We start from the raw sequence: 27,945 nt of genomic DNA, 5'->3' as shown, positions 1-27,945 counted from the left end.
TATAAAGATAAAGAGGACCATATAGAATGAGTTCTACTTATCTGTTTGGTTTAGAGATCTTACAATAATTTATTTGAAAAAAATTTATATAATTAATTTTAGAGATTGCTTTAAAATATAAAATGGACAGCATAGCTTTGTAACACCCGGTACACTATCTCTTCTTGTATCTCTCAGATTAGATGAATCATTTCACTCAAATCGAAATTATTTATTTATATTCAAATAATTTTTTTCTTATAAAATAAGGTGGATTTAATGATGCTCAAATCACAAGATTATTTTTTATATTAAAATAATATTCAAAATTCGAATCAATAAAAAAATCATTATTTTATCAAAAATACAAAAAATCTGATTGACTTGGCCAATATTTTCAAAATATCAAATGAATAATCCCGGATCTCAAACGAGTCATGTGAAGGACCGAAATAACTCGGTCAAAGAGTCATCTTTGCAATGTAAAAATTTGTCACCCTTCTCTCATTATAATCGTAAACATAAAAGGTACTAGAATAATATGTGATTATTGGTTAAAAACATCAAGGTAAACTTCAAGGGTACGCTTAGTGACAAGTCGAGGCTTGATAAGCTCCTCAGGAAGGATAGGTCAAGTATTCGAAACCCCACGAAACTATGAATTCTTTGGGGCCACCCTCCAAGGTCCAGTTGACCCTGTTGCACGTAGGACTTTCCAAGGGGGATGTGTGTGAGACTGTGGGATTAGTCTGCACCCAAAATATCAAAAAATATATATATATATATTGTCAGGGTATGGTATGATTTCTAGTAGCGGGCATGTACTAAAACATATTGTTTTAGGCTTACGTAAACTAGTTAGAACATGGCCAAGACGTAGTATGATGTCTATTGTAAAAATTTTAAAACATGATAATTGTTATGATGTTAATATGTTATAAGCCATCTGATAACAAATTTATTTTTTTGTGTCAGGCAAGTGATAAGTAATTAGTAGATGAAGGTAGGTTTTGTACTCAAGTGGTGCTATTGACATTCAAAGACTTTAACCAACTTAACAAGCTCCACCTCATATCTTATTGTATTTATGAGTTGTTTAAAGCATGCATCGACTAAAGGTTGTGCATATGTATCCTTATGATTGCCCTCACTACTTGCCTTGGATCCAAGTTGACTTAAAAGGCATTGATAGTCGATGATGTTTCTCTCTCCAAACAAGAGCTCTGATATCACTTGTTGTGGATTTGTCTTTTCTTTTATTTGATGTTGACCCTTATGCAATCATTCCGACGATATTTTAGTAATCCACCCCACAAAAGTAATTTTGGATAATATCAACGTTCATCAATATACTCGAATGATTTGAATTTATCTTGAGATATGCATTTTATCTAGAATGATTGTCGGGTTTTTGAGTTTTATCATGAGAAAATAGATCTTAATCCTTATTTAGAATTAATATTATCTTAGAATTATTTAGAAAATCCTTATTATAAAATATTCCTTTTTTTTTTTTTAATAACCAAGTTAATTGGTGGTTAGTGATGTTTACGTGAAGCCTTGAACCCAAAAATACAAAAAATCTCACATTACCACATCAAGACTTCAATCCTTTTATGAAAAACTGATCATCCTCTTTGTGTAAAACCTCCTTGATTTAGATCAAAAAAATTGTACGGATTTTTTGAAACCACGTGTTTTGACTTGAATTCTTCGTCAATCCTACTTCTAATAGGAGCATATGACAATTGAATCCAATTTTTTCCATTATTTTTTATATTTATAATAATGCGAAGAGAAGGTCTAACTCCAAGTTATTCAAGAATAATTGAATTTGGTCATTGACTTAGGATTAATCAGTTCTATTTCACGATGGGGACAAGAAAAGATATAACTCAACGGTAGTGTGTCACCTTGACATGATAAAAGTCATCAGTTCGAGCCTGATGAGGGACGGATTGATCGTGAGGGCATTCTGTCCCACAAGAATTTTTAAAGTATATAAGAATTTATAAATTATTACAACACATAACAACGGTGAATAAAATATATATATATCCACCCCTATTGCCCGAAAAAAAAAAAAAAAATTCCCTCTAAGTCTCTCCCATAAAAAAATTTCGTCTCTTATTTGCCACTCCGCCCCTGAACCTGATTATCCCTAAATCTAATGATTAACAAATATCATTTCGAGGCTTCAAAAGCAGTTTGTGGTTAGAAAAGTCCCTTACATTACCAGAAGACCAATTCTTCAAGTCCCACGTCAACGGCATTAATAATAGCTCACACCATTTGAAATTCAACACGTGCCACCTAAAAAAGCAGATCATTGATACACGTGTCACTCCCACGTGAGCTTTAAAAAAACTATAAATAACACCCCCACACACATACATAACCATCAACTCACAAGCCATTGTGTGACAGGAGAAAAAAAAAAGAGATTTAGAACAAATCCCTCTGTTGTAATTATTTGAGATAAGATGTCGAATTCTCAGCAATCATTCAAAGCTGGTGAAGCCCGCGGCCAAGCAGAGGTGAGCTTCACTTGTAAAATATTTTTTAATGCCTGATTTAGCCTTGAAATATGTTATATTTTACTTTTGCAGGCCAAGACCAATGAGTGGGTTCAATCGGCTAAGGATACAGCAAACAAGGCCCAAGATAAGACCTGCGATGCAGCCCAATGTGCAAAAGATTCGGCCCAACAAGGACAGGAACATGCCGCTAGTTTCCTTCAGCAGGTCTTCCCCCAATTTGTGGACCCCACTTGTTTGAAAAAAAAATTTGTGACTTTTGATGAGATTGACGGTGTGGATGCATAACTCTTGATGTGTATAGTGCATCCAGCACCACTATATCTTTCCTCCTTTTTGGTGTAAATATCCAGTAGTGCTGGCACCATATGGGTCTATCTATGGTCCCTTGTAGTATTGTGTATCAGACACACATGGCTTATGACTATCAATGGGCAGGATCAGATCAGATCCAAAACCGATCCATTTGATCTGATAAGCATGGCCCATATTGAGGGTTTGGGTTATGATAGGACATGATCTGATTAGGATCCTTTTTACAACTTATCGGATCCATTTTGGACCATGTTCTGATCGGATATGGGGCTGATCCAAAAATATGTGAAAAAAAATTATACTCGTTCCTATGCATCCAATCCAATTGTTATAGGATTGGATTTAGATCCAATTTTTAGATCCCTTACGGAATCCAATTGGATAAGGTCTTGATCCAATATCATATTGGATCGTATTGATTCTGAAACTGATCCATTGATAACCCTAAAGTTTACCATGGGTCACATTAAATTATCCTGATCATCCAAGATCTGATATGTTTATCTATTGAATTGATGGCTAAGATGACCCATGGCCCACCTTGGATTGAGTTGTTATGATCTGATGTTCTTATTAGTAAAATCTGTTTTATTGTAGACTGGAGAGCAAGTGATGAACATGGCCCAAGGTGCAGTGGACACTGTGAAGAACACACTTGGAGTAGGTGATCACAGCCACAAGAAATGAAAGGAAAGACCAATGAGATTGAATTTCAAGAAACCTCCCTCTTCTTCACCTCCCTATTTTTATTTTTATTTTTATTTTTAATTAGAATTTGAGAGAATTAAGGAAGGAAGTTATGTAACGAGGAGAGGTGTTGTTTTGTTTCTATGTTTTGTTAGGGTTTTGATTATCCTCATTGGGGATAAGTCTATCTGTGATGGAGTTTATCTTTTTAAGATAACTCATCTATGAGACTGTAATAAAGTTTAATTTTTTGCATAATAAAATGCTAGAATCAGCAAAGTTGTTTTGGCTATATCTTTTTGCAAGTTTACTATTAATAAATTCATAAATGATTTTATTTTATTTTATTTTTTTAAATTAAGGGGTTTTTGGTTTGAAGAATACAATGTCAAAGCCAAGGATAATGAATTCGAAAAATGGAATTTTTTATCTCATAAACCGTGGATAAGGAAATGTGGGTTCTTGAAATTTGGCCGTTGAAAGGTCTTATGCCCTTGTACCATTAAATTAAGAGAGTATGTGTTTGGCATTATGAGTTTATTTAAATAGTCTGATTAATCATTAAGAATAAACTAAAAAGTAGAGCTGCTATTGGCATCCCAGTTTTTACTTATTACATCGCAATTAAAAATAAAGAAAATAAATGAATGATTGAAGCTAAGTAAAAGTTGGGAGAGGGGGGGGGGGGCAAGTTTTTTTTTTTTTTCTTGTACTAGATTTCTGTTTCTTAGGTTTATGGAATTTTTTTGTTTAACCTAAGCATAATTGCAAACCCCTACTAATGAAAATGTTTGAATGAGTATTACAACGTTTTGTAATGTTGGGAATATAATTTGAGTCAAATGTTTGAAGATAGAGATTTAATCTTTACTTGGGGTGTGACAAATAATTTGAGAAATTGAGCTGCAGTAAGTAAAAGTTGAGGTGCCAATAACAATTTTATATAAATATCAGAGGAAATTATTAGAAAAAAGGTTAAATATTTTTATATTTATAAAAAAAAAAATCTATTTTTTTACAAAAATTATCAAAAAAACATTAAATCACTAGACACTCCAGCATTTTAGTAACGTATTGGACTGTCCTACCTTCTAATATGTTAAAATACATTACTTTATCAAAAATACCTTTAGAATTATTAAGATGTGTTTTAATAGTTTGGTTTAACATCCCAATAATTTAGTCTTTATTTAAAATGTTGAATAATCCAGAGATTTAATTCATTTTTGATAATTTTTAAATATACCCTCTTTTAATATTTTTCTCTAAATATTATAATATAAATTATCAAACCAGGCCCACTAAACTTAACGAGCCTAGTAACCTAATCATCGACAGCCAGGCCAATAACAGCCCTACCTGTCAAGCAGTCTCTCTGAACAGCTCGCCCATGTCATGCCCATCTGACACATGGCTGACACCTCTCATCATAAAATCATATATCAACTACCTCGGGATACATAAGAAAAAGATTTATAATTAATAATATCCCAAGGCAAAATGATCTATGTCTCTGTGATGGGTACGCAGGGGAGTGTCAGAGAGAGGTGTCAAAAAATTATTACTCATGTTTTATTTATATCAGTCTTGGCCGACACCAACGTGTATCTGCACATGCGTTATGATATTTTTTGAACCTTGTTCCAAATATTGGAAACTCATTCCTAAATGTTGAAATTCTCTTTATATTAATAAAGTCTAAGATTTTTTTTTTTTTTCTAAGCAGTGATGGTAAAGAAACATTAACGATCATTGCAATTCTCAAGGTTCAGAAAAGCAATGATGGAATAACTAACAATAATCAAATTGATTTTTGGGCAGGATTGGGAGGCTCATAAAAGGTCCAAGTATGATACTCCTATTGAACATATATACATTCATTAATCAATGATTAAATCGATATACATATAATCTATGCGATTAATCACCGACTAAAGTGGCAAACCTTCAAATTTCCAACAAAAATAATAATTAAATAAAAAATCAAATATATCTGAATATTGGGCAAATTTTGCAACCATGATTGTTACCAATGTAGTTAATAAAGGGCGAAAGGAGCAAAAGCCTCTTAGTACCTAAGGCATAATGCGAGGGGCAGACTTGAGTGAAGGAAGGCGTAATTAAATTAAAAAATCACATAAATCAAAAATGAAATAGTGAAAGTACATTACACTACTTTATAAATATTTTACAATTACAATAAATATAAAATTTATATTTATATACAAATATTTAGTATTTCAATCTCTATAAATAGGCTAGACTAAACCACAATAAACAAGTAAAAAAATAAATAATAAAATCAAGTATGAATAAAATATCACAAAAATAAGGACGCACGAATCATAAATTAAATTGAAATTTAAAACTTAAAAATTTAAGACAAAATCTCATACAACCTCTTTATGCCGAGAGTAAAATAAACAAAGGACAAGTTTTAAAATTCAAAAATATCAACTATGGACAAGCCTCAAAGCATCACTCATCATGTAACACATAACCCTCATCAATAATTAGTAAATTGTAAAATTTGTAAAAACAAAATTGTAGAATGGAAATATATGTGTAGATGGTTCAACATGACCTAACTTAATAGGTTAGGTCAACCAATTAAAAGAGATTTACAAAAAAAAAAAAGAAAAAAAAAATCACATTTTCGCCTCATGCGCCTCCCCCTCTTCCTTGAAAAACCTACCTGCCTTACTTACACTAAGGCGTTACTGCTGCGGCTCACCTTGAGGCGCGCCTCAAGCACACGACTTGATAACATTGGTTGTTATTGGGGGCTTAAGCCTTAACATGCTAGATTAAGGAATGTGGCACACTGACCACATGCACGCAAAAAACCAATCCATGTCTATAAAACTTTGTACAAGGGTCTTTTACTCACACTCACAACATGAATCACAAAATGCCAAAAATCCCGTTACCGACTCTTTCCCAAAATCTGATTCTAGAATTAGAAGTTACATTTGAATGAAGAATTATATAAGTGATTCTCCCAAAATCAGAAATTGAAATCAACTATAATCAAATAATGGAAATCAACTAAAATCAGAAATGATGCAGGCCTCCTTTCTTACAACTTTGAGCTGAAGCCACACTTAGTTTAGGTGCATAATTATTTCGTATCATAACTGTGGAAACATCATCGGCAAAACAAGCAAAGCCTCCAAAATTGGGTACTAACAATCCAAAATCATAATCTTGAATAAGAATCAAATAATTGAAACAAATGCCCCATGAACGTTCTCCTCCCTCAACCTAGCCTCCGATCCATTATTCTTACCTTATTCATGAACGACTATCATATAATTTACTAGGCATTGTCCCAACATTTTTTTATAAACAATGGTGATTGAGATAAATGCAAAAGTACATGGCTTAAATAACATCATACAGAAACCTCTGTTTTACTTTGATTAGTTGTAGTTGTTTTACTTCCATGCTTTTTTTTTTTCTTTTTTTTTTTATTTATTTATCAAAAAAAATAAGCATTGAAGTAAAACAACTACAACTAATCAAAGTAAAAATGTCAAATTCGCCAATTTATTATGCTTACACTGAAATTCAAGAATCTCCTATATGGACACTTTCTCATGGATGGCTGACATTGAAAAAAAAATAGTTAATTTTGACCATCTTATTCATAGGAGTATCAAATGCAAAGATAACAGGGAAAGTGTGAATCATAAACTGTGAAGTCACAAGGATTCTCTTTGGTATGTGTTGGGTCTTTCAAACTTACAGTCCTTTCATTCTCAGAGGAGAATTTTTCTTTTCTTTATCTACATAGGGCATATCTGAAATCTTAAAGAAAAGAGTAACAGTAATCTCATTGAAATAACCTATCTTTATTTCCCTGACTTCTCCAAAAAAAATAACCTTCCCTGATTTTCTCAACTTTTTTTTTGATACCTTATAGGTAATCGGGCCTCTTAGAGCATCCAACTAATCCCATGGGGCATGCATGTCACCCCTGATTTTCTCTACATTTTTTGTTTATGACTCCATTGTTTTGACAGAGGCAAAGGTGGCATTGAACCCACGTAGGTGTTATAAATGATATTACTTTTTTATAGATAAAAAGACATTTTCATTAAACCATCCAAAGACCTGCCTGATACAAGTAAATGAGATGAAAAGAAGGAAAAACATGAGTAGCAAGAGGAGGAATTTCCACAAGATTTTCTTCCTCCTGGAGAATACGGAATGGTCTCAACATTGACAGAATGCCAGCAAAGAGGAAGGGGTAGCACAAGAGATCTTGAAGATGGCCAAAAAATTGGCCCAAATGGAAGCCGAAAACTCGCAATGAATAAGAATATGGTCCGCTGATTCAGCACTTGATTTACAAAGAAAACAACAATTGGGGGGTATCATTCCACATGAAATAAGATCTAAAGTAGGGAGTCTACCAAGGGAGGCTAGCCAAATAAAAAAACGAACTTTGGAAGGAATCTTCAACCCCCAAAGAAAACAATATGAGCTCACTTTACAAACAAGATCCCATCTAAAAGGAAATTCTCAAAACTGAACCACTTGAAATCCTCAAAAGCTTCACACCGATATAAAATGAACCCTAAAATGTTGATGAGGACCTTGTAGAAAGAGTGCTCCTTCCAAAGAAAAACTCAGTTATTCCTTTCTTTTAAATCCCTCAACAAATCGGTAAAGAGAGAAACTCCATAAAATCCCTTCTTTATGTCTAAAAACTAAGAACTTTGAAATAGAGGTGACATGGACCTAAGGAAAATTCATGGATACAAAAAAGGGAGAAGAAGCAAGAACACTCTTATGCCCCGTGGAACTTTTTTTTTAGTAAGTAGAGATAATTTTATTAAAAAGGGAGGTTTTACATGAAGAAGATTTTGCTCAATATGATCTATTCAATGCGGGTAAGGAGAAGAACCTGACTCGGTATGGTATAAACAATATAATTATTATTCTTAATAGTCTCCTTTTAAAAAATGAAATTACTTCTATATCAAAATCAACGGTTTTAAAAATTCCTTTTTCTAACTTTGAATTTTCTTGATTTCCATCAATATAAGAAAGAGGAAGAAGTGAGAACACTCTTATGCCCCCATGGAATTTTTTATTTATTTTTTATAAGTAGAGATGATTTTATTAAAAAGAGAGGTTGAGGTGATCACCCAAGAAAACGGAACAAGAAACACAACAACGATCAAAAAACAACCCACAACCTCAAGCGCACTACTCCGCACTACCCCATCCCACCTTATAACGAAATCTTCTAGGAAAATACCCCTAAACTCTTTAAAGAGCTTACACTAGAAAAACAACAAAGCTAAGGAGGACAAGACAAATTCCTTCACAGACAACTCCTTTCCTTTGTAGATTTGTTTGTTTCTCTACTTCCAAACGCCCCAACAAATAGCAAAAGGGATCAAACCCCACAAAATATGCTTGGACTTTGAAAAGAGTAGCTCCAAGTCAACCAAAACTCAAAACAGATCGTCAAAGAAATAATTTCTACCATTAAGGAGCACATAACAAAACAAAGAAGATATGATGCCTTGCAGAAAGTGTAATCAAACTAGATGTACTCCCTCCCCACTCCCCTCTTTTTCAATTTTTTATTAGGCACACGGGTTAGTGGTTAGTAATCAACGGATGAAGGTGGATTTTGAACCCAGGTTGTGGCATCAACAATCATAAACCAAAACAACTTCGCAAGCTACCACTTTAGGTGCACCCTTTTCCAGAGTCATGAAGTTCTCATACTAATTAGAACACAAAAAATAAGTCCAAATCTCAGGTTGAGATTGGAAGAATTACGATATTATTCTTAGCAGTTAGCAACAATTAGCATTGCAATTGCAATATGTAGAGCATTCATACCAACAAATTACATAAAGAATAAGTTTCCACATATCTATTACATAATGATTATAAATTGTTTAATAGAAAAATTTTATTTTCTTCCCAAAGAAAATTGAGAAAGAAAAATCTAAACACGACATATACAAGAATGGCAGAAGAACAAATTTCACATTAAAACTAACCTTATGGAAGAAAATTCTTCAATGTATGCTGAGAATATAGCAAAAATCCATACATTTACATTGCATACTGTGATGCCCTAGCTGCCATGTTAGAAACTTGAGCTTGCATCTGTGCAGCCCTAACCTTAGCCAAAGTAGCACGATGAAAGAATTGCTCACGCGATAATGCCCTAATGTTCTTCAAATACTGATCGAACGGTATCAATCCTTCCTGGACCGCCTTATCCATAGAATAAACCACATCTTCGATAGCCAAATCCGCTGCTGTACAGTCAAGCATCTGTTTCGAAAGAGCATCACAAGGCTGAAACACGTCATCAACCTCCACAACATTCCCTTTGTTCATTGTCGTCTTCTCTTCGTTCTCCCTCAACCAAGCCTCCAAAACATCCGTATTCATCAATACCATCTGTAATTGCTGCTCTAATCCTTCTTTCTCCCCTAACATCTCCCTAAACCCTTTCGAAAGTTGCTCCTCTCTTTGCCGTAATATTGCTTGAGCATTAAACAATCCTTCCATCTCCGCCTCTCGATTCTTCCTCATAACCCCTATATCTCCATGTAAGCTATCCAAAAGCTTATTAATCGCGTTTTTTCTATAAACCTCATTCGGATCATCCGTCGATTGTTGTCTCTGTGGAGACGGTGGAAGCCGCCCACCATAAGGAGATGCCGAATAAACCCTAGGGGGAATCGCCGGCCGAACAATCCCAGACGATACAGACGGTGATGGAGAAAGATTAATCGATGAATTGTTCTCATTAGGGTTAGGGTTTTGACGGGTTTGACGAGTATAAAGAGGCGGATCACGAGCAAAACAATGACTCAAATTTCGAACGAGATCGACAAGATTCGAACTTGGGTAGATCCAATTATGCAAATAAGGGATCGAAACAAGTCCAGATGGACTCACATGAGGGTGAGGGCGTTTGATGATCATGTCACGAGTGGGCGTAACGTAGACGCATGGAGGGTGCCGAGGGTAGGTTTCCATAAGCCATATATTGATGGGGATGTTGTAGGTGACGTTGAGGTAGAACATGGGGATTGTTCCATCGGCTTGGAGGAGATTTACGGTTCGGCCATCGTTGTGTGTGAAGGTTGCGGTTTTGGGTTGGAGACTTGGGTAGGTTTCGATTAGGGTTAAGAGATGTTGGCGGGTTAGCCATTTTACATCTTCGGAGTATGGGAGAGATGAAGGGCCGCGTTGTGAGAGGACGTTTGAGAGGAATTGTTGGATGAATTGCGCGTTTTGCGCTGTGTGTGGTGAAGGAGAAACCATGGATGGAGATGGAGATGGAGATGGAGAACAAGAAGAAGAAAAAACCCTAGAAGGTTAAGTAAATCGAAAACTTGAAGAAGAAACCCTAGAAAACGATGGAGGTGGAGATCGAAAACCAGAAGAATAAACCAGAAAGCGAGATGAGAAAGAAAAAACAAGTTTTAAAAGCCGGCTTTTGGACCGGCTCAGTACCGCTCGAGTCTGGTTTGAACCGGTTTGCGTTGATCCGACTTGGACGAATCAACTACTCAAATTTTGGTGATGAGAGATTCTATTACCACCCCAAGTTTTACTTACAGCACTCCAATTCATATGTAATCACTAGAGAATTACGGATTTTTCCCGAAACATGCACAGCACAACTTATGTCAAAATTTCAGTTTAGTACACCGTTCATTTAAATTTCTAAAACATGTTTTCCTAATGAATTCGTCACTTTTATAATCAATGAATTCATTGATAAATTACCAGCGAGATCGCTGATATAACAAAATCATTAGTATTTTATCCAAAAGTGACGAATTCATGAATTCGTATATTATAAAAGTGACAAATTCATTGGAAAAGCACATTTTTTGAATTAAAATTATCAGTGTACAAAACTTAAATTTTTGTCATAGTCAATGCATGAAAGGTTGATTCACCCAATAATTAACCCACATTTGGGTGGTGTTAGTAAAAGTTGGTGTGACGATACACGTTTTCTTTATTTTTCATAAAATCCTTTATTTTTTATTTTCATAAAAAATTTAATCTTCATATTGGTAACTATTTTTAATCAATTGAAACTCTTCTCTCATCCATCATTTTAAATTTCTACTACACAATTGGTAGAAAATCTTTAATTTGAAAATTGCTATTGGCACCTCAACTTTTATTTATTACATTTCAATTATAATTAATAATAATAATAAGTCAATGGTGGAAAATAAATTAAAGTTGGGGTGCCAATAACAACTCTCTAATTTTTCTTCTCTGAATTCCACGTCTTCTATCTTTTGGAAAAATTTTAAATGCCCTCATCTATTTCTCTCTTTTTGTTTTTTATTAACCACAGACATTATGTTTATTCAACCAATTCATGCAACTTCTTTGGATTTTCTAGTGGATTTACATAAGAAGACCCATCTCATTTATAATTTCAAGTCATTGGATTTATGATATTTAAAAAAAAAAATCAAAATTAATAATAATTAGAATCCAATTGGTATAATCTACTAAAGAGATTGATTTGTGTGTGTGTGTGTGTGGATCAAGCGAGAGTTGGGTCAAACATTCAGAGATTAATGAGAATAGAAGAATTACATTCCACCTTAGTTTCACATTGGACTTACGGCACGTGAAGCACAAATCTTTTCAATCATGCATCAAGCTTATGAGACAACAAATGAATGTTCTTACTTGCAATCAGAGAAGGAAGGAGAGATCATGTCCTTTTTGAAATGGAGAAAAATGAAGATCTAATTTTGAAACACGTTAAAATTTTATAAAGTCATAAAAAAACCAATGTAAACTTGGTACAACGTTAGGAACGTATATGGGCCCTTGAAATAACATTAGATTTTAAAATCATCTTTCAGGGAACATTCAGCTTTTGACTTCCTACAAAAGTGAGAAGTCAATTATGAATGAGAGGAACACGAAAATGCTTTTGGTTTCCAACGTTCCTTTGAAATTAAGAAGTGCTTTTAAAATGATGGGAAGGTCCACCGTTGTTGATTTTCTTGAAAAATCCGTACGATTTATGTATTTGTCGTCCCATAAACAAAAGTGAGAAATGATGGTTTTAGAATCACTAGGTTAGTTCTAAATGTTACAAAAATATCTTTTTTACAATTTAATATAATATTAAAAAATCATTTAATAAATATTTTAAATACAAATAAGTCCTTTTGTTGCACGTGCGTTTGCGACACCTTATAGTATGTATAGAATATTGTGTCTATGTGTCATGATCGTATTCCACGTTGACTCCAAGCCCTCGTATCAGGTTACGTGGACTCCCACGTGTCATAAATCATCAGTTACTTGTAATACACCTATTTGATTTTATAACATGTTACATTGTATAATCAATATTAGGGGTGCAACTTGGTTCGGGTTGGTTTGGTTTAGAGTAAAATCAGAATCGAATCGACTAAGATCGGTTCCATTATATTAGAATCAGAATCGAACCGATTTGATCTAGAACCGAACCAACCCAAACCGATCTTAGTTCGGTTTGGTTCGGTTCGATTCCATGGGTTGTAAAAAATAACTTACACAAATTTATCAAAAATTATGTAAACACATGAATTAAATTGGGTGTGAACCGAATTTATAAATTATGTACACAAATTTATCAAAAATTATGTACACAAATTTGTCAAATTTATGTAAACACATGATGAATTAAGTTGGGTTGAACCGAATTAAAAAATTATGTACACAAATTTATCAAAAATTTGTCAAAAATTATGTACACAAATTTGTCAAAAATAATTTATCAAAATTATGTAAACACATGATAAATTTGTCTAAATTCGGTTAGATTAATTTTTTTTTTTAAAAAAAATTGGGTTTCTAAAATTTATTGAAAAATTTAATTATTTTTCAAAACTATAAAACCCAAAACAAAATGGGTTTCCATGAGAAATACCTGCAGCTGCACGCCGAGAAAGAGAGATCCGTCGGCCACCTGCAGCCAACCAGCCACACGCCCTCGGTCGCACGCCAGTAACCGCACGCCGAGAGAGAGAGAGATTCTTCCTTACTTTAAGACGAGAGAGAGAAAGAGAAAGAGTTGTAGCCCATAGCCGATCGCCGGAGTTGAGTTGTAAACACAGTTGCAATCGTACTGTCGCACAGTCGCACAAATGGCAAGAGACGAAAGAGAGAGAGAGAGAAAGAGGGGGGGAGGGAGGGAGGGGTGACCGTCGACAGTTGGAGTTGAACCCGCACGATTGCTGCAAGAGACGAGAATGAGAGAGAACAGAGAAAAGTGGGAACCGAAAGGTTTTGGGTAAAAAATGAAAAATCAATTATAAATTTAATATTTAATATTATATTAATAACGGTTCGATTTTCGGTTTGATTCAATTTTTTATATTATCTGAATTGAGAATCGAATTGAATTAATTAGTTCTTCATTTTTTAAACCCGAAACTGAACCGGTAATAATTTAAACTGAACCAAACCAATCCAAATTGCATGGTTTGGTTCGGTTTTCGGTTTGAATCGAATTGAGTTGCACCCCTAATCAATATTATATTAACAAAGTTATCTTTGGATTTTGTCTCGTGTTGTCCCATTCTCTTACTTGCTAGCTACGTATTGTATGTGCGGATATTATTTTTATAAGTTTACTTGTGAATTAACACCCCTTACATCGAACGACCTCGCTTCTAAAGAACATGACTGTGACACTATGGCAGGAGCATCCTCTTTAGAATTAAAGAAGTAAAAGAAATGTGATAGTAAAATTAGAATAGTGTTATTGAAAAAGGGGAGGACATGAAAGACAATAAAATTGAAGAGTTTTTATAAAAATGAACAGATGAAGAAAGTGAATAAAGTGGGTTTATACGGACCCACTCTATTGTCTCTCTTTTTATAACTGACAAAATTGTAGTAGAATGAGTCCATTGTTGTTTTTTATTATATAGATTATAGTTTGTTCCATACCAAGAGGGGTAAAAGAGAAAAAATAATAGAGTTACAAAGGATTTGGTTGAAAGAGAAGACAAAAGAGAGATAAAACAAGAAGGATATTATTGAAAAAGATGAAAGGAGGGGGGAGGGGGGAGGGGAGAAATATGATAAAAGTGGTGTGGACCCCACTTCACTGTATTCTAGGGGGATGTCTATCTTCCCACAAAATTATAACTGAAGTGGGACCCACCAAATTATAACTGAATAGGAAAGATAATAAAATTAGAAGAAATATAATAAAAGTGGTGTGGACCCCACTTCACTGTATTCTAGGGGATGTTTATCCTCTCACAAAATTATAACTGAAGTGAGGCCCACCAAATTATAACTAAATAGGAAAGATAATAAAATTAGAGGAATATTATAAAAAAGTGGAAGGGGGACAATAAAGTTAAAAAAGAAGAAAGAGAAAGATAATAAAGTAGAATTATGTAAACCCCACATATTATCTCAATCTTCATATTTGAAATAATTGTAACTAGGTAGGGTCCATAAATATGCTTTGTTATATAGCTATGGTTCTATGTCTTTGCCATATCAACTGCCTACCAACAGCTTACCAAAAATCGTGTGCATTCATCACGATTCAATTCAAAATCACGTAATCTACGAGGCTATCGATGATCAATTGAAAACAACACAATACATTTTCAGTGGGAGTACATCAAAAAATTTATATCAAGAAACGTAGCAAATTATTTTTTTCACATAAATGGAATTTCATCAATATTGGGACAATGACGTGTCCATCTATTAGCGATTGGTATACAATCTCCCTATACAAGAGGGAGCATCGAAACCGTTCTCACCTCATTTGTTTTGCTGTCAGAAAAATTTCAATCTTTCTCCCTCCTTTTCTCTCTGTCTCTTCCACCTGCAGACACACAAACACATAAAACCCGAACAGTAGGCCAATTCTCTCAAATTTCCAACGCCAAATTTCGGAGATTCGCACTCTCACCTACTACATTGCTCTCTAAGAGCTAGGGTTTATTATCTCATCATCTTTAATCGTTTTGCAGTCGCGTTTGATCATCTCCTTCTCAGTGGATTCAAGTTCTGAAGATGACTTTCATGAATTTGTTTTCGGGGAAACGAGTTGCAGACTTTAATGGAGTGATGAGTCTTGTAGTGCTTCTTATTCTGCTCAATTTGGTTGCTTTTGCTAATGGTACGTACGCGTATCTCTGATTTTATGAAACTTCAGAATTATAGATTAAAATCAGTTAATTTGTTGTGGAATTGATGTTTTTCATGGTTGTTTATATCGGTCGAGGCCGATTCGGATAAGTCGTATTGGTCTCGGTCTGGGAGGCATATGAGTGAGATTTTCCACTGTGAATCGGCCTCCCAACGATTCGAGCGTGACCATAATAATCATCTCTGTACGAGATTTTGAATCTCGGCCAATCTTTTGAAAACTCGACCGAGTCAACTGGTTGTGTGTGTGTGTGTGTCAATTGTCACGGTTTTAGATCTCTGTTTGACGCCTCGTCTCTTTCATGGACGAGACCGAGTGGTCTTGGGCGAGTCATCTCATCTCAGACGAGTAAACTATTTAACTCGGTTTTACAAGTATACATTAATATACAGAGAAGCGTTCGGAGGCTATAAAGAGAGCCAAATATTGTGCCAAACATTTTTCAAATTAGGGGTTAGAGGTTTCGGAATGGACTGATTTTTGGTGAGGATGATCCCCTCATCATAGAGATCACCCTCGCAAAAAACCCTCACAAAAAACCAGCCCATTCTGAAACTTCTGACCCATAAATTGAAAAAATGTTTGACACAATGTTTGGCTCTCTTTAGGGCCTCCGAACGCCACCCTAATGTATATTTGTAAATAGTTATATTTTTTATTATAAAATACGGTAGATCATAAGATGCTTGATTATAAGATCATATTTCTATTCAGATAATAAATGTGTCAATCATAGAAAATAATTATTTTATTAAAAAATACAAAATCCTGATCGACTGGACGAGTTTGTTGACTTGGCCGAGATTTCCAAAAAACCACCCAAGTCATCTCCTTTGTCAAATGAATTGTTGTGCAATTTTAGACACATGAGAATTCGTGTATCGTTAGTGCACGATACTGAGATGACTTGGTTGAGTTATTTCAATCTCGGATGAGATTTGAAACCATGGGTGTGTCTATATGCTCGTGTTAATTCAAATATAATTGATCTTTAATAATTTGAATGCATGTGATCTATGGAATGAGATTTTGTGATTGAGCTTCTATTAATTCACTTTATAACAGAAAAATAAAATTATTTAAATACCCTTTCAAAATTTCAAGATTCAGATTGGGAAGAGTTGTTTTGGAATTTTGGATTCGGAATGAACTTTACTGATTGGGAGGCTGTTGTCTCTTCCCTTATTAGTTGCATCTCTTATATTCCCATTTTTTAGCTGGGAGGAGGATTGTCAGTTACGGGTTAGCAGCCAAGAAGGACTCTCTTTTCAGTCTAGGCCTCTCTTTGGGTGCTAGTTATGGAACAAAGACTGACTGGGATCCGATAATGAAGCATTGTGAGAGGAGGTTGGTGTTGTGGAAGAAAAGTGTGAAAAATACGAAATAACAAAACTCACAAAACACAAGGATTTACGTGGTTCGGCAGTGTGCCTACGTCCACGGGACAGAACAAGAATAATCACTATTTTCTCATAGGTTTTACTGCCCTAGAGATCTCTATTTATATAACCGAGAGTTATCAAAACAACTAAAACTCCCCAAAATAGGACCCCCGGTGGGGGCGTTGCCCCCTGCACCCCCGCAACTCTGCATAGCACAACAAAATACAAGACATTTACACAACAAAAAGTACCTATCTTAAGTGGTTTACTTTGATTAAAAGAACTTTAATCTAGTTATTACCTATTTTCTTTTTATATTCCAATATTTTTGGTTAATTGTTGGGAGAAAATGATAAGAGTGTTTTGTTAAAAGAATTGAGATCATTCCCACCCATGGTTTTAAATCTCGTCCGAGACTGAGACGATTCGTCTAATACGTCTCGGTATCGTCCACCAACAAGATGGATAGACAAGTCAAATGTATCGGACAAGATTTTAAATCACAGTTCATTTTTTCTCATTTTTGAACGAGATGACTCAAATGCATTGGAAAACTCGTCCGAGATGACTCGGTCTTGTTCATGGACGAGACAAGGCGTCAAAACGAGTTTTAAAACCATGTTCCCACCAATATCCCCTTGTTGAGTGGAGTCGAGTATGTGTTGTCTTGGCTTGATAAATTTGAAGGATATGAATACAATTTTTGTTGGGCAGAGGTTATAGTGATATGTTGAGGAAATGATCAGCCTTTATAGGAGGATTACTGCCATCTTACACATATGGGACGAGGTACGGAAAGGTATCATGAAGCATTTCTATACTTTTAGGAATGATATCCTATTTACATAAGATGTGAACAATACTATGGGATTAAGGATGGTATTGAGGTTCTCCTTCAAGGCTTGAACCCACCTCCATGTTTCTTTCTCAAAGAGCAACGATGTTATTGCTAGCTATTGACATGGAAACTTGACTTTGGAAGAAACCTAAATGGTTGGTAAATTGATATCTTGGTTTATTTCCATGAGATGATTAATGGAGTTGTTTTTAATCCATACACCGATCAAATACTGGATATGATCCCCAAATGGCAAATTTTCTGTTAGATCTTTCTACTCGGCTATATCTTGCAAGGACCTTCTATTTTCCTGGTTAGGCTCATTAAGGAATACCCTCTTTCGACCAAGGTTTTCACTTGATGGCTACGCTAGACACAATTCTCACTATCGATCAATCAATTAATGGAAGCCACCATATCCCCAAACATGTGCATCATGTGTGAGTCTTCAAAGTAGTTGGTGGACAGTTTTCTCATCCATTGCCCGTTTTCTTTGGCTATTTGGCTGGAATTCTTCTTGAATCTTTGCATGTTTTGGAACTTGGATGTTGGGTTAGTTTATATTCTTTTAAAATGGATGGTAATAGAAAGTTTTTCCGAGAAAGGGGAGCACTTACGGAGGATTCTTCTCTTTGGTGTTCTATTGGTCTCTATGGAAGGAGAGAAATGTAAGAGATTTTGATAAGGAGACGCTTGAAGCTATTATCCTCAGCATGGTTTGAAGTTTCATACTTCTCTGAATGTTTTGGCCAAGACTGGTATGAAAATTTTACCTCGAAACATTGAATATTTCGGATTGTCTTGGAGTGCTTCGACATGTCTCGGCTGAGACTGACTTGGTTTTTTTACATTGCCTTGAGACATGATTTTAACCTTGATCCTCACGACCAGGGCCCTTTTATTTCACAACATCTGCGCTTCTGAAGGAACTAAGGGGTTGTCGTTTTGATGATTTCATCTTTATATAAGATAGTTTGGTTGGTTTGTTGCTTCTCCCATTTTGTTGTTGGTGTTCTTAATTATTTTCCCTACACTATAGTTTTCTTCACATTCAAGTCTCTTGTTCTTTTCTTCTTTAAAGTTTCTGTTAGTCATGAGAAAGCAGTACTATTTCACTCAACATTATTTTTTGTAGGCAATCCAAGCATTAAACATAATATATTGTAATCTATATTCGAATCGGAGCATATTATGTTTTTCCATTGCGTTGTACCATCTCATATGAGCTTAGAAATATGCTGAATGGTACCAATATCTGAACTTATGGTAGGGGTTAGGGAGAGATCAAATGACCTCTATTCAAAGTAGATGGATCTATTTGTTGAGGCCTACGAATGACATTGAATCAGAGAACCCATTTCACAGTTGTGGGAAGCATAAAGATTTTACCACTTTGATCCATCAAAGAGATTCTTAATTGTTCAATTTTTTGTTTTTGCACGTGGCCTGAGAATCTCCACTATTTTCTTTTCAGTTCCACACATTTATGGGAAAGAAGAGCTTTTATTTTGGTAGTGATTTGAATTGCCTGAGATAGATTGATAAAACGCCTTACTACTGGAAAATGAAAGTTGCCATTTGATTATATTTTGCATCATGTATGGAAACTGCATGGATTCTTTTCAAGGGTAGACTGGTGTATTATCATTCTTCTTGTCATTTATGACTTGTTTGCTTGATTATTTTATTACAGGAAGAGAATCTTCTTCTGTTAACTCGGGTTTGATCGCATTTGTCCGAGGACATCCTTCTGCAAATCCTAGAGTAACCGTACCAGCTATTCAAGGTGCTTTTCCAGATTTTTCTGACATTTCACTTTAATATGTGCACCTCCCATGTAACATCCCCAGTTTTAAACTTCTATTTGCAGAAAGTTTCATGCCAATGAGTCGGAGGTTTGCTCCATCTGAACTACCAGAACCATGGACAGCTAAATCTTCATTGGGACCAGCACCTTCTCCTGCACCTCCAACATTTCAAGGTAAACTTTATGTTATTAACCTCAACGCCTAACATCACGATTTTCTAACTTTTCTTAACTATATAATTCATCATTTTCAGGCTCTGCTGCCCGTCCTAGAAGCAGATCCTCTTTAAAACATCACCATCATAGGAAGGGAAGTCATGCTGCGTCACCAACCCCTTCCACCATATCTGGTAGTCAAGGTTTGAGCTCTGACGAGTTTAAATTTCAAAAAATTCTTTTGCTATTCCAGCTTCTCTCATTTCTATGATCAGCTTCTTTATGACATTATTTTAATATCATCCAATTCAATGGTTCTAATATTAGAATCTCTGGAAGGTTGTCATAATACTTGTCTAGAGCCACTTATTTCAGCTCCAATGGGTTCACCTTGTGGCTGTGTACTTCCTATGCAAGTTAAACTACACCTCGGAGTATCTCCGTATGTAGTATTGTTTCGGTCTCAAGAGCTAGCTATCGAGGTTGCATCAGGCACATTCTTGAAACAAAGTCAAGTGAGTATAAGGGGTGCAAGTGCTGCTGGTCGAGATCTGGAGAAAGCAGTAGTAGATATTGAGTTGGTCCCTCTGGTGGATAAATTTGATAACACCACTGCTTTACTGATTTCCGAGAGATTTTTGAAGAAGAAGGTGCTCATTAATATGACTCTTTTTGGTGATTATGAAGTGATATATGCACATTATCCAGGTAATAACTTCAACTGATGTTTCTTTTAAGCTTCTTACTGTTGTGATTTATACTATTGTAGTGTCTGAAAGTGTCATTATCAGGGCTTCAATCGTCTGCAACATGGAATGATCCGAGTGGAGGTCAAGAACATCCTGTCCCGGCAATTGTTCTCGGCAACTCCCAGAAGAATTATGTTAGAACCATTGTTATCGTTACTTTGTCTGCATTGGTAGTATTCTTGGTATGGTTTGCAACCATCTCCATCTTTATAATAAGCGAGGTGTGCAGAAGACCATCGACAGCCATTGGGCCGGTTACAACACCTATTGCTAGGGGACCTGGTAAGATCATGTATTACTTTATTGTTCTATTAGTGCTGTAGAGATCATTATGTTGTTACTCTTATTTAAGTTATCATCCAATAAGAAAACCTAGTTGTTCTATGATTATTATTAGGCATGAACTTCTGAGAATGCATACCTCTAGGAGTGGATAATTGGCAATCAGAGGTTTATTGTATTGAAATCTCTTACATGGTTTGTTAATCAGACAGCATTTTCAAGAACCTTCTATTTCAAACTGGCATGATTTCAGGGTACTAAACTTTGATTCGTAATTTTACATCATGACATAGCTTGGTGAACTATGACTGAATGGTTGCAACCTCATATTATAACTCTTTCCATTTGCATTCTAGGGTTTGGTCAGGGTACTAAACTTTGATTCGTAATTTTACATCATGACATAGCTTGGTGAACTATGACTGAATGGTTGCAACCTCATATTATAACTCTTTCCATTTGCATTCTAGGGTTTGGTTAGCTTTGTCTTATATGATGTTTTCAAACATATTGGAGGCATAGGAAAAATGATATTGGTTATAATTGTATCAATCATGATCTCATTGATTGAAAGGTTGATTTTATAAAAAAATGTCAATCATGTTGTCAGTGGTCATTGCCAGTATGTGAAGTTCATCTTTGTTGCATTTTGCTCATCTTGGAGTCGGTCAAAGCCAATGGACCGCTAGATTAAATCTGTCATGAACTCGTGATCTCTCCCAAAAGCATTTGATTGCATCGTGTGGCAATTTACCTCAATGGAGATTATAACTGATGGAAGTGAGGATCATATGGAATGCATTTATGATGCGTGGGAGATTGAAAATGCGGGGTAAATGAAGAGGATTATTGATCAAAAAAGGATTAAGAAACAGAGAAAGAAATGAGAAGGTAACGAAATATTAGTAGAAGTGAGGATCATGTCCGATCGAATCACATGATTGGAGCCATTCATGGCTCTGATACCATGTTAGACTTCCAATTAGACTGAAATAACTGAGTGAAACATATTTTTTTAGTGACATGGTGTCCTCACCTCCTCTAGGAGTGGGATTGATCCTTGCGGATACACCTTGCCACTGCAGATAGGCGTATCAGTTAAAGTTGCGGCCTGCAGGGGGGAGACTCAATCTCATGACCTTGGGGAGCACATCTAGGTCGTTGAACCATTGCTCCACCACTCAGGTGGTGATTAAGACGAGAGAAACGAGATCTCCCACAAGATCACACTAAATAGAGAAATTAGGTAGTTGCATAAATATCCCATTAAACACAACCCACGTTTCTTAAATTATCTATCCTTATCTTTAGATTTGATTTGGTGTGTCACCATTGTCATTATTAATAACATCAATCTCTATTGTTCCCTACTCGATAGCTTTTATGGAGTCTTCCCCATTTAATCGTGGACGATCAAAATCTTCTTTAAACTTTTAATGATTGCAGAATTGCCTTAGTTTCTACGTTGTTGGAATCTGCTTTACAAATTGGCCTTGGGAACATTTGAGGAACTCCGTTTGGCCATTTGAAGAACATTTAGGTAATCTTAGAGAACTAATGGCAATGTTCAGTTTTAACCTTCGGGAAATGCTTTTTTCACGGGGGTAGGTGTTTCTAGGGAAACATGTACAGGAAACGAGGGCGCAATTTGGTTTCGGCAAATCTGAGAAATACTTTAAGAAGCATTCATTCATGAAACACTACGTGAAACCTACCAAAAATGAGAAATGCATTTGAATTTATTAGTAACATGCATGTGAAATATTATACGATCATATTTTAGAACAAGATTTAAAAGATACCTAAATCAATATTCTTGGTACTTCATTGAATATTTAAAAAGCATTTAATCATAAATTAAATAAGCAATGTTATTTATTTGAATATTTATACCTTCTTTATACTTTGTTGAATACATGTTGAAAAATGGAAAACAACTTACTTTTTATTATTAAAAATTATTCTTTTAGTTAATCAAAGAATTATTTTGAAAATATCATAAATCTAAGAAACATAGATTGGACGACTTTCATGAAAAAAACAAACAATTTATATAAACTAAATTGTAAAGTACAATACAATTATAAACTAAATGTGTTCCACTGAATAGAGCAACTAAAAGATGTAGAAAATTTAGCTTAAAAGTTACCTATGAAATAAATAAGATAAAGTGGTAGATGAAAAAACTTATTCATTATAAGTTATAACTGCTCATTTATCTTATCTTATCAATTTCAAGTTATATATTTATTTATGTCGTACAAAAATTAATTTATGGATAATAATATTAACAATTATTAATAATCATAAAAAAATAAAAATAATAACAATATATATTTTTATATTATTTAATTAGTATTGATAATTATGTTGTATAAAAATATTATATATTAATATATTTAAAAATGGGAAGCGTTCGGAGGCCCTAAAGAGAGCCAAACATTTTTCAAAATAGCGGTTACAAGTTTCGGAATGGGCTGATTTTTTTGTGAGGATGATCTCTATAGTGAAGAGATCACCCTCACCAAAAATCAGCTCATTCCGAAACTTCTAACCTTAGTTACAAGTTGAAAAGTCGTGGACCATTTGATTTTGTAAACCACTTTTGATAGGGTTAGAAGTTCAGAATGGGCTGATTTTTGGTGAGGATGATCTCTTAATCATAGAGATCATCCTCACCAAAAATCAGCCCATTCCGAAACTCCTAACCCATACATCGAAAAAATGTTTGGCTCCCTTTAGGGCCTCCGAACACCACCCTTTAAAAATAGTTATTATATTTGTTAGTGATATGCAAAAAAGGAAGATAATAAATGATGAAATTAACACTCTATTTGGATATTAAGATATTGGCAATCTAGTATTTGTAAAGTGACCATCTTCATCACGTAGAATCTAATAAGTGATGCAAAATCATAGTCCCTTTGCTCCTTATCAAACTTCCTTGAAATTGTTAAGGTTGTTTTCCTTGACTCTTGATGTCCAAGTAACAACGTTGTCTTGAAAAAACTAAACTTAATACAAAAAAAAGAAGCTATAACATCAAGAAAAAAGTTCATTTTAACATAATTGAGCCAAGACACCATATCAAATTTCGAGTCCTAAAAAGATCCAAATACCCATAAAGAGGGGAGGACTATTTTAGAATTACCTCTAAAAGGACAAAGAGGCTACTAACTTAATTTAAAGACTCCATGAAAATGGACATACATGAAGTGGTTGTCGCACGTGTAGTCCTAGAGTTTTGCCTAGAATATTGAAGTGGTTGTTCCATGTTTTGTTCATTGTTGGCATATCCCTCCATTGCATTGTTTAGGTTACTGGGATTCTCTCCATGTACTTCATCAGTTGAATTCTTAATGGGTTGATAGTTGCAAGTCTCCAGGGTATTAGATTTTCCAATAATTTTCAACAGCAACTCATTTTGTTGAATATTACACATGGCTGAACTTAAGCTCTGGTACCTAGTTGATATAGGACCTTTAGAGGAAATAAGGATTTTCTAAAGTTTAGGGTTTCCAAAGTTAGGGCCATAAAATAGCAAAGGGTTTAAAGAAAGTGGTTATAATTTTGGACAAATAAGAAATTGGTATTATTGTGGTTAAAACAGTAAGATATGGAATAAAAAGGCTTTCAGTATGTTGAAGAAGGAATAGGAGAAAAATCTAGGGTTTTGGAAGAAGAGTAATGCTAGAGCATAAGAAGAGATGGATATATTGAAATCACTCCAATATTATCATAGGAATCACATCTTGGTTTCTTGAGCTTCGCACATCGAAAAGAAAATAGCAAGTTGCAATTTTATTTTTTTAATTCATCAATTCCAATAAAAAAATACAAAATAACTTATAGTGTCCCATAACCCAAATTTATTGTTCTCTTGTAAATTGGAAAAATGACCAAACTACCTCTAGTGCATAAAAAAGGAGAATGACATGAAATTATGACAAGATATCCCAATTAATATTTAATACAGTTGCCCACTATTATTTGCAATGCCTAAACTACCCATGTGGGACCCACTTCATAATCATCCCACCAAATCATGGTTTAGGCTTGATTGTTCAATCTCGTATTACATCTCTTGTAGATTTTAAACTGTTGTGATTGTTTCTTATCACATGGTTTGACCATTTAGACTACCTATAGTTCTAAGAAGAAATTACAATAAGTTAGTTTACATGTTTAATGTAGGCTCAACAGAACCGTCCCTTATTTCTTCAATGGCTACTTGTACACTCTCGGTAAAGGCATTTTCGCTAGCTGAGCTTGAGAAGGCCACTGAGAAGTTTAGTTCCAAGAGGATTTTGGGTGAAGGAGGATCTGGACTTGTTTACCATGGGATCTTGGAAGATGGAACCGAAGTTGCTGTTAAATTGCTCAAGAGAGAGGACCGAAATGGATATTGCGAGCTCATTTCAGAAGTCAATATGCTTAGCCGATTGCATCACCGTAACCTCGTCAAACTAATTGGTATATGCCTTGAAGCGCATCCCCGCTGCTTGGTATACGAGTTTGTTCACAATGGGAGCATTGAGTCTCACTTGCATGGTATATAGCTTCTGAACTACCTTCCACTTTTTCACTCACATAGCATGTCTTGTAAATTACCCCTTATGTTAAAATGTTTCAGGTTCTAACAAGAAAAAGAAGCCTCTTGATTGGGATGCTCGGATGAAGATTGCCCTTGGAGCAGCAAGAGGATTGGCATACCTTCATGAGGATTCTAATCCTCTTGTAATACATCGAGATTTTAAGACAAGTAATATTCTGCTGGAAGATGACTTCACTCCGAAGATTTCAGATTTTGGCCTGGCAAGGGAAGTAATTGAAGGAAGTGACCATATTTCGACTCGGGTCATGGGAACTTTCGGGTATGTTGGATTCAAACTTTTGTAACCTCAAAATTGGATTGTTAAATTTGGGCATGTTTCCCTAGTTTTTAGTTCCGACTTTTTATCTATGCTAAGCACCCCACGATCTGAGATAACTTGGACGAGTCATCTCGTCCAGGATTTAACAAAAATGACATTATAAAATGAGGGTCAAGATTCACTAACCCAAAAAATACATGATTCCGATTGTTAGTAAATGAATCCAATGGTCAAGATTTATCCTTGGTGTAAGTATCAATGGCATATGTATTACTCCCAACCATTAGATTTTGTGTTTTGATGGCCAGAATTTGTATGTTTTTTCATGATTCACTGATCCTGACCCTTAAGTTAATAATATCACTCTCTCAATGGTGTGGCTTTGGATGGAGTGGAATAGAGAAACATGAGAATGATGATATTTAAATAATAATAATAATAATAATAATAATAATAATAATTTTTTATATTATAAAATGGATTAATAAAGGCTACAATCACAATTATCATTATATATAGATCACAAACAAAATTTTAAAAATTAATTATATATATGAAAATATTCAAAATCGATTTATACGAACCAACTTGGCTAAGTTTTGAAAAGTCTGCCCAGAATCTCGCTGGATGCATCAAAGGCCAAGATTACGGGAGCAAGTCATCTCGGTCTCATTTGAGATGTAAAATTGTATTTTTTTTATGCATTTGACACAACACTTACGACATTTTTAGGAAAATTGCTAAAAGAGGGTTAAATATTTTAATATTTACAAAAAAAATCTATTTTTTTCAAAAATTACCAAAAACGAATTAAGTTGCTGGACGGTCCAAGGTTTTAGTAATTTGTTGGACTGTCTAGCGTTTTAATGTGTTAAAATACTCTGTTTTACCAAAAATGCCCTCCGAATCATTAAAACGCTGGACTGTTTAATAGCTTGCTTTATTTAGCCTCCGTTTAAAATGCTGGACAGTCCAGAGAGTTACTAAAACTTTGGACTGTCAAACAACTTAATTCAGTTTTGGTAATTTTTGAAAAAAAATAGATTCTTTTTTGTAAATATTAAAATATTTAACTTTCTTTTAGTAATTTGCCCTTTATTTTTTCCTATTAAAAAGCTTCAAACTGTGATTTTGCAGGTACGTTGCTCCAGAATACGCAATGGCAGGACATCTATTTATTAGGAGTGATGTCTACAGTTATGGAGTTGTGTTGCTGGAGCTTCTTTCAGGAAGGATACCAGTAGATATGTCTCAACCCGAGGGGCAAGAACATCTTGTTACTTGGGCAAGGCAGCTACTGAGGACTAGAGAAGGGTTAGAGCAATTGGCGGATCCTACATTGGCTGGAAACTACGACATTGACAGCATGGCACGAGTTGCAGCCATTGCTTTGATGTGCGTTCATCTTGAGGTGGCTCAGAGGCCGTTCATGGGTGAAGTTGTCCAAGCTTTGAAATTGATAAACAATGATATGGATGACGCATGTGGGGATTGCAGCCCTTTTGGTGGCAATCCACATAATGCTAGTAATGTTACACCACCTTTGCCCCAAAAGTACACCTCTTCTTTGATCACAATGGAATTCAATTCGAGTCCATTGGAAGAAATAGATAACAAACCAACAAAGCCCTTTAGCAAATCAGGTCCCTTGAGGACCACCTGTAAGCCAAATTTTTATGGGCTAAGGGGGAGTGTGAGTGATCATGAGCTTCTTTCAAGGCATGCATGGTCTGATGGATATTGAAACTATTTTAAATGTAAAGATCAAGAATAAGTATCTTCATATCATGCAAATTTATGTTCTTGTAATTCATATTTAAGTTATACATTGTTAATGAATAATCAAATAATTTGCAAGGTATCTCTATTGATTTTCATAATTTGAAATAAGATCTTCTTGTTGTTAATTGTAAAGCTATTTGTCCAATTCCTTACAAACTTGAAATGATCACAAATGGTATGAAAATAGACATCCCATTTAAATGATAGGCATGTACAAAGTTTTTGTAAGATATGATGGCATTATCTTGATCACCGTAGTAATGAATTTTAAACTTATGTGTGGATGTATTATTACGTATCGATCAAGATCCAAACATAATGGACATGGTAAAACATTATTGTTAGTTGAAGAAAT

General features: G+C 34.8%; 3 protein-coding genes across 5 annotated transcripts; 2 read left to right on the top strand and 1 right to left on the bottom strand.

The window, feature by feature from the left end:
* Positions 1-2,378: 2,378 nt before the first annotated feature.
* UNE15 (Late embryogenesis abundant protein (LEA) family protein) lies at positions 2,379-3,810 on the top strand. The gene is made up of 3 exons (XM_086437648.1): positions 2,379-2,516; positions 2,589-2,723; positions 3,429-3,810. Exons 1-3 carry the CDS (start codon positions 2,463-2,465, stop codon positions 3,516-3,518), a joined length of 279 nt encoding a protein of 92 aa, XP_086293774.1. The 5' UTR covers positions 2,379-2,462; the 3' UTR covers positions 3,519-3,810.
* Positions 3,811-9,390: 5,580 nt separating this feature from the next.
* Positions 9,391-10,965, bottom strand: LOC147403314 (protein ELC-like). The gene has a single exon (XM_086438847.1). The coding sequence runs from the start codon at positions 10,827-10,829 to the stop codon at positions 9,603-9,605; it is 1,227 nt and encodes a 408-aa protein (XP_086294973.1). The 5' UTR covers positions 10,830-10,965; the 3' UTR covers positions 9,391-9,602.
* Positions 10,966-15,370: 4,405 nt separating this feature from the next.
* LOC147403313 (receptor-like serine/threonine-protein kinase ALE2) lies at positions 15,371-27,665 on the top strand. Of its 3 annotated transcripts, none has more exons than XM_086438846.1 (9): positions 15,371-15,690; positions 19,634-19,726; positions 19,811-19,921; positions 20,002-20,106; positions 20,279-20,611; positions 20,695-20,934; positions 25,129-25,485; positions 25,568-25,808; positions 26,946-27,665. In XM_086438846.1, the coding sequence occupies exons 1-9, from the start codon at positions 15,585-15,587 to the stop codon at positions 27,550-27,552; spliced, it is 2,193 nt and encodes a 730-aa protein (XP_086294972.1). In that variant the 5' UTR covers positions 15,371-15,584; the 3' UTR covers positions 27,553-27,665. The 3 variants fall into 3 exon arrangements, with proteins under 3 accessions (XP_086294972.1, XP_086294971.1, XP_086294970.1); XM_086438845.1 differs by having other exon boundaries at positions 20,243-20,611; XM_086438844.1 differs by having other exon boundaries at positions 20,231-20,611.
* The last annotated feature ends 280 nt before the right edge of the window (positions 27,666-27,945 follow it).

This window comes from Akebia trifoliata, chromosome 4, assembly GCF_017979445.1.
Source record: "Akebia trifoliata isolate Shusen 1 chromosome 4, ASM1797944v1, whole genome shotgun sequence".
In the NCBI taxonomy this organism is placed as follows: Eukaryota; Viridiplantae; Streptophyta; class Magnoliopsida; order Ranunculales; family Lardizabalaceae; genus Akebia; species Akebia trifoliata.
Note: the sequence above shows the minus strand (reverse complement) of the source record. Positions and strands in the feature narration are given on the sequence as shown.

Excerpts from the sequence above, each read along its gene's own strand:
- UNE15 (XM_086437648.1), top strand. The coding sequence starts at position 2,463 with ATGTCGAATTCTCAGCAATCATTCAAAGCTGGTGAAGCCCGCGGCCAA. Across the intron at positions 2,517-2,588 it reads AAGCCCGCGGCCAAGCAGAG|GCCAAGACCAATGAGTGGGT; the intron begins GTGAGCTTCACT and ends TTACTTTTGCAG. Across the intron at positions 2,724-3,428 it reads CCGCTAGTTTCCTTCAGCAG|ACTGGAGAGCAAGTGATGAA; the intron begins GTCTTCCCCCAA and ends GTTTTATTGTAG.
- LOC147403314 (XM_086438847.1), bottom strand. The coding sequence starts at position 10,829 with ATGGTTTCTCCTTCACCACACACAGCGCAAAACGCGCAATTCATCCAA.
- LOC147403313 (XM_086438844.1), top strand. The coding sequence starts at position 15,585 with ATGACTTTCATGAATTTGTTTTCGGGGAAACGAGTTGCAGACTTTAAT. Across the intron at positions 15,691-19,633 it reads TTTGGTTGCTTTTGCTAATG|GAAGAGAATCTTCTTCTGTT; the intron begins GTACGTACGCGT and ends ATTTTATTACAG. Across the intron at positions 20,612-20,694 it reads GATATATGCACATTATCCAG|GGCTTCAATCGTCTGCAACA; the intron begins GTAATAACTTCA and ends TGTCATTATCAG.